Below are 15,978 nucleotides of genomic sequence, written 5' to 3'. Positions count from 1 at the left end.
TCAGAGAATATATTTTCTGGGCACAGAACTGGACTCGCTATCGCCACAGCGCAGACTGGATATTCAGCGCATGACGGAAACCTTCCACTGCGGCACTTTAGTCCCGCTCAGAAAGTTTCAAAGGATGCTGGGTCTCATGGCCTCAGCATCATCAGTACTTCAGTTGGGTCTGCTTCGCATGCGCCCACTGCAGTTCTGGCTAAAAGCGCGAGTACCACACTGAGCGCGGACCTCGGGTCTTTTTCGCCTCAAGGTCGATCAGAAATGCGTCTCAGCTCTGAAACCTTGGAGAGCGATTGACTGGTACCAGTCAGGTGTAAGCCTGGGGACTTCCTCGAGTGTGAAGGTGGTGTCTACGGATGCCTCCGCCTCGGGATGGGGAGCGCTGCTCGAGGGCAGACCGTTCTTTGGCCAGTGGTCAGAACGGGAAAAGCTTCTACACATAAACTGCTTGGAAATGATGGCAGTCGACAACGCGCTTTGGCGCTTTTGTCCCCAGATAGCAGGACACCACATCTTGGTCCGTTCGGACAACATGTCAGTGGTGGCCTATATAAATCACTAGGGAGGTATCAGGTCCCGAAACCTTTACATGCTGACGGAACGCCTCCTGGTCTGGGCTCAGCACAATCTGCGCTCGTTGAGAGCAGCGCACGTGCCTGGCCACCTGAATGTGGGACCAGACAGACTGTCCAGGAACAATGTTTCAGCAGGAGAATGGTCTCTACACCCGCAGACAGTCCAGCTGCTGTGGGAGACATTCGGCATAGTGGAAGTAGACCTGTTTGTGTCTCAAGAAAATGCTCACTGTCCGAAATTTTTCTCCAAGAGCAAGGATGCGCTGGCCCACGTCTGGCCCCGCTGCCTGCTCTATGCTTTTCCCCCCGTCGCGCTCCTACCTCAGGTATTAGAGCGGATCAGGGAAAACGGATGCTCAGTGCTACTAGTGGCTCCGTTCTGGAAGAACCAGGCTTGGTTCCCAGTTCTGATGCAGCTGACAAGCACTGCCCCATGGCCGATACCAGTGAGGAGGGACCTCCTCTCTCAAGCCAAGGGCTCGATCTGGCATCCTCGTCCGGAGCTTTGGTCCCTACATGCGTGGGCCATCAACGGGTACCCGCTAACCTCCCGGAGGGAGTGTTAAACACGATCACGCAGGCTAGGGCCCCTCTATGAGACGGCTCTATTCCTCAAAATGGTCTGTGTTCTCTAGCTGGTGGACAGCCCGTGGCATATCACCCCTAAATTGTGGGGTGACGGAGGTTCTCTCCTTCCTGCAAGAGCTACTGGATAAGGCCAGAACCCCATTCATGCTCAAGGTTTACGTGGCGGCCATAGCAGCATTTACTAAACCAACGCTTGGCCAGTCACTTGGAAGGAACGATCTGGTCATTCGCTTCCTTAGAGGAGCTAAGAGGTTAAATCCTCCCAGACCTCCCTCAGTTTCCCATGTGGGACCTTTCTACGGTCTTGGAGGCCATGAAAGGTGCCCCATTTGAGCCGATCCAATCAATAGATATCAAACACTTGTCTTTCAAGACAGTGTTTCTTTTGGCTCTCGCTTCAGTAAAGCGTATAGGGGACTTACAAGCGCTCTCAGTGAGTGCGACATACGGAGTTTGGGCCAAATGACTCGAAAGTCATACTCAAACCGAGGCACGGGTACGTTCCTAAATCCCTCAACACACCGTTCAGGGCTCAGGTGATTTCCCTGTCTGCCCTGCCGGTCTCTAACGAGGAGAAGGACGCCAGCTTCCTTTGCCCGGTCAGGGCATTAAGGGCTTATGTGTCTCGCTCGTCTGTCTTCAGACAGACAAAGCAGCTCTTTGTCTCGTTCAACGGACGTTCTAAGGGACTAGCCATGTCGAAACAGAGCCTATCCAGATGTATAGTTGATGCTATAGCGCTGGCTTACGCCTCTAAGGGCTTGCAGTGCCCGTTAGGTGTCAGAGCGCACTCCACAAGAGGCATGGCCTCGTCGTGGGCTTGGTCTAGTGGGATTGCCTTGCAAGATATCTGTATGGCGGCAGGCTGGGCCTCCCCGTCTACATTTATAAGGTTTTATAACCTAGAGGTTCCCGCTTTGCAGGCTAAGCTGCTTTCGGTCTAATAAATCGGTATTGTCTGCCCCGATGCTTTCGGCCCGGAATACTGAAACTGCTTGAGCAAACGCTCGCTGATCTATCACGCAGCTCTATGGGCAGTGTGTAAGACCCATAATATTCATCAGACCAGGCCGAGTTTGTTCGCCCTGGCTGTGTGGAACACTATCAATATATTGCTCCTCATAGGATGCTATTTATTACAGGAATGATGCTATTCTAGCCCCTCTTCCTGGACTCTCTGTGAGTCCCTGATGATCATGTACTATATAAGCCCCGGGCACTTGCCCTTGGGACTTTGGTATTGGATCTCAGCATGCACGACGTTTTACACTGTGTTCCCCATAGCTTAAGATATTACGCAGTACGAGAGAACCTCTCGTAAGAGAACGTACTCGGTTACTAACGTAACCTCGGTTCTCTCTAGAAGAGGGAACGAGTACTGCGTATCTTTGCTGTGCCTGCAACACGCTCTGGTTCACTCCGGCGATGAAAAACCAGCTAAACCAGCCTGTCAAAGCTATATTTATAGCCCAAGGCCACGCCCGTTTCGGCGGGACGTGACGCAGTGGGCGCGAAGCGCCCCCATTGGAGCTGGCGTCACGATGGGGCCTTTCGATAGGCTGCTGCAGTTGCCGCAGGGCAGCCAATAGGCGCGTGAGCTGTCTCGCCTATGTCTGCATGCTGCCGCAACGCGTTTTACATTATTCCAAAATTAAGGATAATTTTTGGCTTCAGTATCTCGCGGAAAAGAGATTTCCCCATAGCGTAAGTTATTACGCAGTACTCGTTCCCTCTTCTAGAGAGAACCGAGGTTACGTTAGTAACCAAGTACATTTTCTTTTCGGCATCCAATAGCATACTTTACAGATTTTTAGGATTAGTCCAATTTTCTTTTCGCCTTGCATTGCGAGCTTTAATTGGATTGCACAAGAAAATTCTGATCTTTTTTTACAGACTCTGATGACAGGTTTTAACAGTCATCAGCATCTTAAATCGTGTAGTCTTTTAAATTTTCATTAAAAAAAATTTTTTTACATTTATCACATTAAATGACCAAAAACTAGTTAACACGGCTGTGCTTATTGGAGAACAACTATTGCAACTATTCAATTTTTTTTTTAGCATCTTTGATATCTGCATTAGAATTTTAAAAGTTTCTTCAGTAATAGTCCCTAGATTATTTATTATTTTTACAGTAATGTGCCTAGTAATGTCTCTATAGTCCACCAAATTAAGAGACTTAACTCTTCTCAATTTATGTGTACCTGAAGTAGTTTCAAATTAATCAGTAATTAATCAAATCATGAGATCTATCTCAATACTCAGCCCTATAGTTTGATTAAGCCAAATAAAGGCGTGTGGGGTTTGCTGAGGCTGGTTGGTGTAGTTTAAGGTGAGAGGCTTGGACCCAGGTGTCACACTCTCCAACCTTGTTGTAAGTTGCAAGTTTTTCCTTGGGATCACAACCGCACCCCACTGGACCTTGTTTGTGGAGTGAACCATTTCCTGGCTGCTTTCACCTGTGAATGGAGACCTTAAGTATTTTTGTTAGTGACATCATGTATTAACTAGGGCTGAACGATTAATCGCACTTTCCATGCACTTAAATCGATATGGCTTATCGTGATTTTTTCAGGCACATCAATCTTTCCCCGCCCAGCGAGTGCTTGAAGTGCGTCAGAAACAGCGCGCGCGCGATCAGTTGTTGTTGGTAATTTTTTTTGTAGCGTCGCCTCTCGCCGCATTGCTTTTGTTTGAGGGCGCTTAACACACTCACACTTGACATGCTCCACTGTAGAAACGGGCCTGGCAGCTCGCGCCAGGTCTAGACACGGTGAAAGTTTCCTGATTGTGACGGATGGCCGAATTTACATGACACATTATAAATTAGCATTAGCCTACCTATTCTGCTATAGATACAGTGCCAAAAAGAAGAGAAGAGGATAAAGGTGGATAAAGACAGAGGTAAAGTGATGTAATGAATGAACAGTTTATCTAACTGCATAGTAGTAAGATACTGTAATATAATGGCAGTTATTTTTACCTTAAAGGTGCCATATGTAAAAATTGAGGTAAAAATATCCAAAAAATGACCTACATGCATCAAAAGAATGAGAAGAAATAAGGGCGATGATGTCATTAAAAAAATGTCAAGATATAGTGCTGCAGAGATATCAACCTTAATTAGCATTAGCATTACTAGCCACGGCCCGACAGGTGTTGTAATACCAGTTTCGGCCATGGGAGGCGGTATGCGGGCAACATAACCACCAGTCAGTCAAACATGCAATACACGAATAACTCGCACGACTTGTGGGCATACTTGAACCTGATGTCAATCGTGTGGAAAGTAGCCTACAGCCCACTACTACATTCAAATAAAATCTGATAAAAAAAAAAGGAACAGAACCAGAGTAAACATTGGCACTGCTTTCCATCGCTGGAGACAACTAATGGACATGAAAGAAATGAGGTTCGACTCCAAACTTGCAACATTTCTTTTGGATTGGTAACGTTAAGTAAGATGCTGTTAGTATTTCGTTATAAGTTTGTTTTATATGTTTGTGTAGTTTTTTCGGGAAGTTATAACATAGAAACGTATCGAAGGCTGTTCGATAAACGTATATATAACGCACATAAATATAGTATTGTAATAGTACACATAGCACAATCTCTATAGCTCTTTTTTCTTGCCAACTACGTGACCTATATTATGTTTATTAAATGGCTTTCCTGAGGTAAATCTGACATAATTGTTCTCCAGCTGTGTTATTGACCTCTTCACGCTGATAAAAAACACTGATTGGTCGATATTATGTATGAGGAATACATTTTGGTAAGTTGTAGCCTACTGTATCTTTCAACAGAGTTCGTGTTTTTTTTTACTATTAGCTAACGTTAGTAGAGTTGATCGGTTCACGTGCGATAGGGATCTGTCGTGTAACAATTACAAGCGCCAAAACGGTATTTATTGTTTGAATTCAGTAATAAAATTGACAGAATCTGAGAGCTGAGATTTTTTTTATATCATAACTAACCTGCTCTGTCTAGTCTGTCGGTATCCGTGTCCTCTTTGCTTCGCGATTTTTCTGTGCGTGAGAAAATTGATGTGTGATGTGAGAGCGTGTGAAAAGTGTCAATTGCGTGTGTCTCACGGTGAATGCGTGAGAGTTGGCAGCTCTGTTAAGTTACGTTGGCGCTAGCTTGGTCAACATCAGCGAATGCTGTCTGTCAAATTAATGTAATTTAAACTAACAATAAAAATGTAATATGAACAAAACGAATATGAACATATTCACTGGTAAAGGTGAAGGGGAGTAGCTTGAAGATGTCATATTCATACTCTAGAGTAGACCAACTCACTTTCGGGAGGTATACTGCCCCCGTCTGGTATGGAATGTGGTGTATGAATTTATTTTTTTTGAAGGATGGCACCTTTAAACTTTATGCTAGCAGTTGTTCTGAGTTCTCCAGAGGCCCCAGACAGTGTGATTTTGTAACAATCATGTCAATTTTTAGATGCATTTGTATCACTTTTTTTTTAATTAATGTTTTACTCTACAGTTGTGCAGTTTTTGGGGGATATGGCATTTTTTTTATTTATTTGCCAAAATTAGTAATGATATTTCTATACAGGTTTATTAAAATAGTGCAATATGTATTATTTCTTCCTTTATTTTACAGTTAAATTATTATTTTTGTATACAGGGATTTTTTTTTTTTTTTTAATGTCGCAGAAACACTTTGTTCCTACATGAACTGCCTACCTATTTGCACTTCAATAAAAAAAGACTTTGTGGTATTTGGCATATTTGTTTTTGCAGTAGTTTTTGGGGGGTTATTTCCTGTAAAGATATCGAGATATATATCGTATATCGAGATATAGCAAAATATATCGAGAGATATTTTTTGCTCCATATCGCCCAGCCCTACTCTATCTGAAAGCACTGTGAGTTTGTCACTTATAACGTGCATTTGAAAAAAACAACAGGCGTCAAACATCTTTCCAAAACATTAGAAGCTTTTATGAACCTCTTGTCCAACAACTGACAACATTTAATAACATGCATTTACTCCAAACTCACTTCATAACGACAGCTGAGCTCCTCCTTCTGTGAGATGATGAGCTTCTGACACAGAAGAAGGCAGTCGTGTATTTATAAGTCATGTTTAATCAAAGCGTTTCAATCTTCTGTTTATTCAGCTACAGCGATAGGGATTAACCTCACAACACCCACTCCCTATCGGTGATTGGTTGGAACACTATTTGTTTTGGTTTTGAGCGGTTGGTGAAACCACTTGTTTTTGTGTGCAGATCTCAGAGCCTAGGCTGCCTACAGAGACGCAGTTTTTGACGGCATGCTTATGGGGCGGGCAGCTAGCGGATCGTTAGGAAAGATTAGATGAATGTGATCTAATCTTTCCTAACGATCCGCTAGGAAAGATTAGATGAATGTGGAATGTGGCCTGAAATTACTGATACAACCTTTAAGAGAGCAGCCAGAAAAATGGAGCGCAACTGGAAGAAAACAAAACTAGAGGCATTTCATATTTCATGGAAAGAGAGCATGATTGCATACAGAGAGGGCTTAAAAGCTACTAGATCTGCTTATTTTTCAACCCTATTAGAAGAAAATAAACAACTTGAGGTATTTATTTGAAACAGTGGCTAAACTAACGAAAAATAAAGCTTCAAGCCCAGAAGTAAGCAAGCAGCACAGCAGTAATGACTTTATGAACTTCTTTACTTACAAGATTGATAATATCAGGGAGATTATAAATTATAAATTGTAACTATGAAACAGTCTACTACAGTATTGCATCAGGCAGCGCATTGTAGTCTCCTTGAGGAAACATTTGATTCATTCATTGCTTTAGATGAGGAAGAATTTACTATACTTGTTAAATCATCTAAATCGACAACGTGTATGTTAGACCCTATACCGACTGAGCTATTGAAAGAGATGCTTCCAGAGGTCATAGGTCCTCTTCTTAATATCATTAATTCATCTTTGTCACTAGGATACGTAACAAAAACTTTTAAGCTGGCTATGATTAATCCGCTTGTTAAAACAAAAAACGCAACTTGATCGTACAGAATTAGTCAATTACAGGCCAATCTCGAATCTACCTTTTCTGTCAAAGATACTAGAAAAGGCAGTATCCTCACAACTATGTTCCTTTTTAGAAAGAAATTATATCTGCAAGTTTCAGTCAGGATTTAGACAGTACAATAGTCCTGAGACAGCTCTCATTAGAGTCACAAATGATTTGCTCTTATCATCCGATTGTGGTTGTATCTCTCTATTAGTGTTACTCGATCTTAGTGCTTATTTGATACCAAATGGGGACCACAACATTCTTTTGAATAGACTCGAAAATTATATTGGCATTAGTGTAATTGCATCATCTTAAAAATATATCTAAATTACGTCATATGCTCTCAATGACAAATGCAGAACAATTAGTTAATGTGTTCATGACATCAAGGCTAGATTATTGTAATGTTATTATGGGTGGTTGCCCTGCACGCTTCATAAACAAACTACAGCTGGTCAAAAATGCAGCAGCTAGAGTTCTTACCAGAACCAGGAAGTATGACCATATTAGACCGGTTCTGTCAACACTGCAATGGCTCCCTATTAAAGGTGCTCTAAGTGATGTTGTGTGATGTCACTTCTTTTTGACGTTCGAAGTATTGTCACACAAAATGGAGGCCAGCTAGACTCTCCCTCCTCCTCATCCGCACACTAACCCCCCAAATCCTTCTTGTCGGTTATTGGCTGGAACAGTTTATGTTTCGTGGTGCGGGTTAGCCCAGTTTGTTTTTGTTGCCGTTTGTGGAGCATGGGCTGTCTACAGAGACTGTGTTTTTTTTACAGTGTGTTCAGGAGACAGGTAGCTAGCGGATAGTGAGGAGATGTTTGCTGTATGTGACAAAAAATGTTTTGGCCTAAAAAACGCATGACATCGCTTAGAGCACCTTTAAACATCATATACATTTTTAAATATTGCTGATTACTTACAAAGCACTAAATGGTTTAGCTCCCCAGTATAATCCTACACGTCTGTTGCGATCTCAAAATTCTGGTCAGTTGGTGGTAGATCCTTTTCCTATTTAGCACCAAAATTTTGGAACAGTCTTCCTATTAACATTGTCCAGGAAGTAGACACACTATATAAGTTCAAATCTAGACTAAAAACACATATCTTTGGCCTAGTATACACATAACACATTATAGACTTCTATAATTCAATGTTCCCGGAACCGGGAACACTTCCCATAAATCCTGATGTACTTGTTACATCCTAAGAAGGATGTTAATATTAGTCTCTCTGTTTATCCCGAGGTTTACCGCAGTCCACCGGATCCAGGCTGTATGGGACCTGCGCCTGGACACAATGACAACGCAGACCTGAAGTGTCAACTAGGCTCTCCCCTGTGAAGGCCTCCTTCCCTTCCCTTTACCTCTGAACAGATAAAACGTAGTCGTTTTATCTGTACAGAGTCACTACGTGGCTACGTGGACGCGATACATAAGCATTATACATTTTTAAGGCCAGACAAGTAATTTGTTGATGGTTGATTTGTAAAGAAGGACTACACGCCTGCGCACATATATATTCCATAGGCATGCGTGTTTGAATATATATGTGCGCAGGCGTGTAGTCCTTCTTTACAAATTAACCATCAACAAATTACTTGTGCATATTACATGCGCGTCGTCGGTGTAGGTTTGCGCAGAGATAACTGATAATCATTTGCACCTTGGAATCTATTTCCGGGAGTGTGTTCTCGAGCCACCAGGCACTGTTTTGTGCAGATGGGCGGCCGGAGCGCGCCGAGGGTTTACTGTTCGAACGGTGTCGTGTTAGCGGCCCCTAAGTTAATAACCAATGAACTTTGCAACGGAAGTGAATCAATCAATCAAAACTAACTTTAGCTGGACAATAACTTTATCCTAGAGCTGCTGTAAAGCCAAAACAATCTCTAATACTGTAATTTCCTATTATCACTGTATTGTCACATTTTATACATTTGGAACAGTATCAGTTATGTTCGATGGGATCCATCATGACATCCTGCAAAAGGAAAAAGTTAATGTGGGGTGGACAGGGCAAGCTTGCTTGCTCTCTGTCTTCCCAAGTTATGTGCTGCGCAGTTAGCCAAATTCATCCATGGCCATTATTTATTTGGCATATTTTACCCTGTGGGCCCACTTAATAAATTTAGTTACAGTTGTTTTGATTGACATAATTTATTTGTCTTGGTGTCTCTCAGAACACCATCTTTCACACACTCATTTTCACACACTTTCACACCCCTCTCTTGCCAGAGAATCATACTTTTTTTGTCTGCCTTAGCTGTTTATGAATTGTATGGGGAACATGTATATTATTTGGGGTGGAATACCACCAAATCTGAACAGTAACAACTTTGACGACGACAGAAGCTACTGAACGTTGACACACTGTGGCATTATCCTTGCGACAGTGTCTAGGCTAAACGTTAAGATATCAATTTTCAATTGTCCGATGCAGTCGCCATGTGTTTGAGTTTAACACAGTGAACGTAAACCTAACTTTCAAAATCAAATAGATTAAACACTTTAAATAATTGTATAGACCTACAGTTGCAGTTGGAGAGCCAGCTCAATCCATCTACAGTCGTAGAACATTTCTAGTCGACGTTAGTTTATCTGGATCTCGTCTACAATCGACGTGCCCGAACGTCTACAACCGACGTTAGTTTCCTGTATCTGGGTCTCGTCTACAATCGATGTCCCCATTCATTAATATTTATACTCTAGCGCGTCTCCTCATGGACGTCGGCAGAGTTCCCTAACTCTCACTTGCTGCACAGCAATAATAACCGACAGACTTCAGACAATGCCTTCGAATATGCTTTAAAGCAGCACTCAGTAGCTTCGGGATTTCTTCGCTGTATTCTCGCTTTTTGCTCGCACGTTTCTCTCTAGAGCTCCCCCCACAGCTTCGGAATAGATATTTGACAACACTGTTGTAAAAACTCTTTGGTGATTCTCAGACACCAGAGGCTAGTAGATCAACGACATCAAAGCAGATGGGACATTCTTTAAAACGTCTTCTTCCTTTGGGTTCGGACAGCGTGAGGGAGCGCAATAATGACAGTATTTGAGCAGATTTCTTTTGGCCGTAAAGCAATTGTTTACATCGCGAGACCTGATATCACGCGATACTTCCTGCCGCGGCTGCCGGCGGCCCGCCGTCTCAGTTGCAAGTGCGAATTTTCCGCTCACGGGCACCAGGGGGGTGCGAAACGACCACCATTCAACCCGAAATAAGTAATATAACCATTCCAATGACTCCGAAGCTGTTCAGTTAAGGTAAAAAAGTTACTTAGTTCACCTTTAATCACGGCCGTAGGATCTCATGACATGAAACATTACATAATTTCCCGACAATTTGATTGGTTCTTCATATGCAAACCCTTCTGTTACTAGGTAGGAGCAAAATTAAATCTCATTTCATTAGAAAAAATAGAAAAGGGTTAGAAGTTAATTTGATTACTCAATATGTCATGAGACTATTCTAGACAGTATATTTTTGATATTGTCATGGTCAGCATTTCAGAATTTTCCATGGGCACAATATTCAGAGAACATTTTGTTCAAATGTTAGAATGTTAGGCCTGAAAAAGGGAAGTAAGTTTTAGATGTTAGAATCATGGTTAGTTTAAAAGATAGTTTACTATCTTATCTATTAAAAATCCATCACAATATCAACATGCAATATCTTTGTCGAAAAAAAAGAGACAAAATATTACAGACTGCTCACTGTACAAGCCTCAAAGTGAATCCAGACAGACCTAAGGAACATGCATGCTTCATTATTTTAGAATCAAGTTCCACTGAAGTGAGATCTAATCCAGTCCTAATCCAATTTTCAGGGTGCACTGGAGGCATGTGGTAAGGTGTCACTCTTAGAGGTCTTCACCAAAACTGCTGCAGTCAAGGTGGGTCCTGATAAACCACTGGAGGGGGTTCGATTAACTGCTCTGCAGGTATATTATTTAGATTTCTGGTACCATTATCAACCTGTGGGCTATTCTGGGTTGTAAATATAATCATTTAACACATTGAATTTAATGACATAATTCATGTCCCATTTTATTTTTGAATAAAGGCAAGAAAAACATTGCTTGTTCCAACACCTCGGCTAAGAACTGGATTATTTAACAGGATCATTCCACCAAAAGGTGCAACCAAACAAGAACTGCGTGTTTGTTCTACTTCTCAGGTGACATCATGCATATTCTTAAGTTATGCATTGTTGCATTGTGCTCCCTCACATGTTTCAATTAAAACATTCTTTCCTAAAGGGTATTAAAGATTTCAGTGTCCCGATTGGTTTAGATGACAAAGTTCAAGTGGATCTTGTCATAGTTGGATCTGTGGCTGTATCTGAAAAAGGTAAAACTCTGCACCTTAGGATGATTTGAGTATCTTTTATTTTCTTCTCATAATACAATGAACTAACAATATGCAATGCCATTAGGCTACAGAATCGGAAAAGGTGAAGGCTTTACTGACTTGGAATATGCTCTGATGGCATATATGGGAGCCGTGAGTGAATCCACTACGGTCGTCACTATTGTTCATGATTGCCAGGTTAGTAATGTAGCCTGTGATCACTGTCAGATTTTACTCATTGTGGTAAATCAAATGGAAATGCAAAATTAAGGCTTGAAATGAAAACTGAAAAAACTTCTATAACTCTTAAAAGATCCTCAATAAACCACACAAGGACAAGATTTACATTTTGTAGGATAAAGATAGGCATCTTTGTTTTGTTTTTTTTTGTTTTTTTTTTGTGTATTTGAATAAACCTTTATCACACTACAAAGTTTCAGATATACTAAGATAAACAGTTTAAGATAAACTGTTTAAATTCTAAATATTTTACGGTGAAATATCTAGTAAATATGAATCAGATGACAAAGAGGAGAGAGTCAAAGTTGTCAAAGTATGTCAAAGTAACATTTGCAGATGAGGAAAGTCCAACATGACAGATCATTCGTGCATTCAGAGAGTGTCGTAATTTTTTTTTTTTTTTTTTTTGAGTGTCATAGCATGGTCAGAATTGACAGATTTATAATAGAAATTCGCCAGAAGTGTAAACACTGTGAATTTGGTGTGACTAAAAATGATATGATCAGAAAAAAAAAAGAAGAAAAAAAATTCAGTGTACTAGATCTTAGGATGAAAGAGTGGCTTCTGAGGGAAACTCATATTAGGCAAAGCCATTGATTATAAGCAGGGCAGCTGAGGTTGCAACAAATCAAATACAGGCCATGGAAGTACACCAGAGAAGTTGTAACAAAAAAAAATATAACTGCATGTTATAACGAGTTGACTATCCCTTTAAATTGATGCTTTATAGATTTGCTTTGAATGCATGTGCGGGCATTTCAAGTCCTGCGTGAGAAGTGTCAATACGTGCGGCGTCTACCAACTCACAGGTATCGCACACCGGACGCGTCACTTTCAGTTCAAGACAGCAGTCCAAACTCAGACACGGCACGGACAGACGTAGAGTGGTGCCACCAGTATGTGTAGGAAAATGTACTCTCTTGTCCTTTGCTTTAACACTGTGAAATTAATTTTTACATCCAGGAACACTGCAATAGTGGCCTCCTTTTTTTCTTCTGATGCCCTGTGGCTTTTCAGTTTCCATCTTTCCCTGTCTCTGTCTTTATCTTTCACTGTCCTCCACTGTCTGTCTTTCACTGTTTCTCTACCATTGTATCTGTTGAGCTCAGGCAACACAGCCAACCCCATGACGTCACAGAATGTAGTACTGCCCATGTTACAAAAGTGATGATAACCTCTTTTTCTTTTAAAGGTGCCCTAGAATGTGAAATTGAATTTATCTTGGCATAGTTAAATAACAAGAGTTCAGTACATGGACATGACATACAGTTAGTCTCAAACACCATAGTTTTCTCCTTCTTATTTAAATTTCGTTTTTGAAAAAACACCCCTGAAAAACAGGCGAATCTCCACATAACACCGACTGTGACACAACAGTCGGGATCATTAATATGTACGCCTCCAAAAATTTGCATATGCCAGACCATGTTCAATGCCAGGCGGAACTGCGCAGCCGAATCATCGGAAGTTCTGCAGGTGAAGAAACAAGCGAGGATCATAGGGAAAATGGCAGATCTATCTATCTATCTATCTATCTATCTATCTATCTATCTATCTATCTATCTATCTATCTATCTATCTATCTATCTATCTATCTATCTATCTATCTATCTATCTATCTATCTATCTATCTATCTATCTATCTATCTATCTATCTATCTATCTATCTATCTATCTATCTATCTATCTATCTATCTATCTATCTATCTATCTATCTATCTATAATCGGATACCGCTAGAGTTTAATTCGAAGTTGTTAGTTTGCTCTGCCCATTTCACCACGGACTGTTTTTCTAACCTGAAACAATATCAAGCAGCCAGGCTTCTCTCAACGTCTCATACTGACAAAGGGGGCAATTTCAACTAACGTTATATTCCTGCAAGCGGTAAGTAGTGATTTTATTAACAATGATTTACACTGTGTTATCTAGATCCAGCGCGATATTGTTTTTTCCTCGAGAGACATCAAGGCTTGCAAACGAGCAAACAAAGTATGGCAGTTGCTCAGTGTTTGGATGTACAAATTAACACAAAAGTATTTTTTTAGTTCCTTCATCCGAGCCTCTGGAGAACCAGTGGGTTATGTGAATTTCTGATGCGTAATTGTTCAGGTTCAGACAGATAATCTTTCTCTCAAAGTTGTTCAATACTGTTTATGCATCAGGAAATCAATCCAGTGACTAAACGCTCAACTTCACGTCGTTTCTCGCAGAAACTGCGTTGCAGTTATAAGATCTTCATTCACGCGATCGACAGGCTGTCATCTGCTCAATGCTCATCACTGCAACTTTTTATGTGATGGGAATAGATCTAAATACTTAAAAAACTTCTTACGATTCGTTAATCTCGATAGCTGTAATAGTAAAAACGTATAAAAGCTGTCAACTAACGTTATATAACGTAAAAGTTTTCCAGATAGTTCTACATGTAATGCCAGATATTTCATATGCAAGCATGTCAGCCAATCACAGCAGTGGGCGTTTACTCTGAAGTCTCTCAGCAGGCACGCCCCTTCAAACAGAGTGTTCAAATCAGAGGATGAAATCAGGCTAGGAAATATTAGCCTGGTTAAAACCAGACCCTTCTCAGTTGAAACTGAGTGAAGGGTCTGGGGAAGCTATGTAGACGAATCATTTCCAAAGGGGCGTCACCAACCGACGTAGCTCAGCTTGATTGACAGGTGATCTGACCAATCATACTTCGCCATCCGCCATTTTGTCCGACAAAGCAGTCAGGAGAGTAGATTAACATAGGAGGATTTGAACTTGAAAAACGGAGTGTACTGACGCCTTTCCGTGGTTAAAACAACATTCCTTCTTATGTTTGTTCATGATTATTTGAGGCTATAAATTAACTAGAAGGAAGAGATGATCGGTTCACAAGAACAGCTTTAACTGATGCTCTACAGCGATCTGTCACGGCACATTAAAGAGCAACAAAACGGTATTTATTGTTTAAATTTCTTTTAAAAAATTACCAAATTTGAAAGCTGAGACTTTGTTTAATATGTTTAATATCAAACGTAACCGAAAAGTAGGCTGCTCTGTCCTGTCTGCCAGCGTGTTGTCAGTCTCCTCTCTGCTCCGCAATGTATTTTTCACTGCGTGAGAACTCCTTCAGCGTCGCTGCGCTGTCGTCATCATGTAAATCCCTCCCCAAACGTTTCTGATTGGTGCCGCGATTTCGGCGGCACAGAAATGAGTTTGAATGGGCTCTTCTCCAGACTATCCTGAAGAGAGAATTGAAATTCGCCGGAAGTAGTCTGGGTTTTCCCAGGCTAAGGAAATATGCCTTTTATTTCTAAATTATAACAACTTTAGATCTAAAAAACATACTAACATTATAAGGGCACCCCAGGAAACATTAAATAAAACAATCCATTCTAGGGCACCTTTAAATGGTTACATTCATGCAACAATGTCCGCTGTAGTGTCAACTAGGGATGGGCTTTTTTTTTCTTTTTTTCAATTTCTCATTTTGATCATTGATGGGTCTCAAAAAAAAAAAGTACTCGGGGGTAGGGCGTGTCTGTCATGGAGATAATGAAAATATTTTAAGACTGTTACGAAAATTAATGTTGACAAATAAAAATGACATGAAAACATGTCTATAAAAACATGAACATATGACTAGAAAAAATAACACTGCTATATCATGAGTTAGAAACTGGCCGTCTTCAAAAACCCAGTCAATAATATCCGGCCTTGGATTTGAGCTGAAACTGTGAATAAACACCACCCTGCAGCGATTTGCTAGAGGGTTAATAAACTCAGCCAAATGCATCCTATATTAGATTAATCAGGTATATACCTATTATTACAACTTACATCTGCACAAAAGGACTCCAATGCGCACGTGAACATGACCGTTTGAAAGGGTAACTCCCGTTGTGGATTCGCTCTTCCCTTAATAACCTCGCTGATACACGGGCAATAAAGCAGAAAGAATTTACAACATTCTATTACAATCTTGTTCTCATTATAATGCAATGTATAGGGCACATCTTGCACTTAATTTAATTTATGATCAAAGTGATTACAGTCATCACTGCGCATGTTTCGAAGCCTAACGAGAAACTTTAAATGAAACTTGTAAACTGCAGCGCTTTGCTAGCTGGTTAATAGACTCAACCAAACACGTCCTACATGAGATTAATCAGATAGACCAAATAAAAGTAATTT

At 40.9% G+C, this 15,978-nt stretch overlaps 1 protein-coding gene across 9 annotated transcripts in view; it reads left to right on the top strand.

Moving 5' to 3' along the window:
• The window catches only part of mthfsd (methenyltetrahydrofolate synthetase domain containing), a 142,854-nt gene that overhangs the window by 36,677 nt on the left and 90,199 nt on the right, over positions 1-15,978 (top strand). For 7 of the 9 annotated variants that reach the window (XR_014030605.1, XR_014030606.1, XR_014030607.1 and 4 more), the window contains exons 3-6: positions 11,035-11,148; positions 11,271-11,384; positions 11,467-11,557; positions 11,643-11,755. Coding sequence is in view for 3 of the 9 variants with exons in the window: in XM_081372065.1 (XP_081228191.1) it covers positions 11,035-11,148; positions 11,271-11,384; positions 11,467-11,557; positions 11,643-11,755 (432 nt within the window). In the remaining 6 variants the exon portion in view is untranslated. The remainder of the gene's footprint in view (positions 1-11,034; positions 11,149-11,270; positions 11,385-11,466; positions 11,558-11,642; positions 11,756-15,978) is intronic. The other 2 variants (XR_014030609.1, XM_081372067.1) reach the window with 1 other exon arrangement.

This window comes from Scardinius erythrophthalmus (genome assembly GCF_964197995.2).
Source record: "Scardinius erythrophthalmus genome assembly, chromosome: 8".
In the NCBI taxonomy this organism is placed as follows: domain Eukaryota; kingdom Metazoa; phylum Chordata; class Actinopteri; order Cypriniformes; family Leuciscidae; genus Scardinius; species Scardinius erythrophthalmus.
The sequence above is the reverse complement of the archived record's forward strand: the minus strand, read 5'-3'. Positions and strand labels throughout refer to the sequence as shown.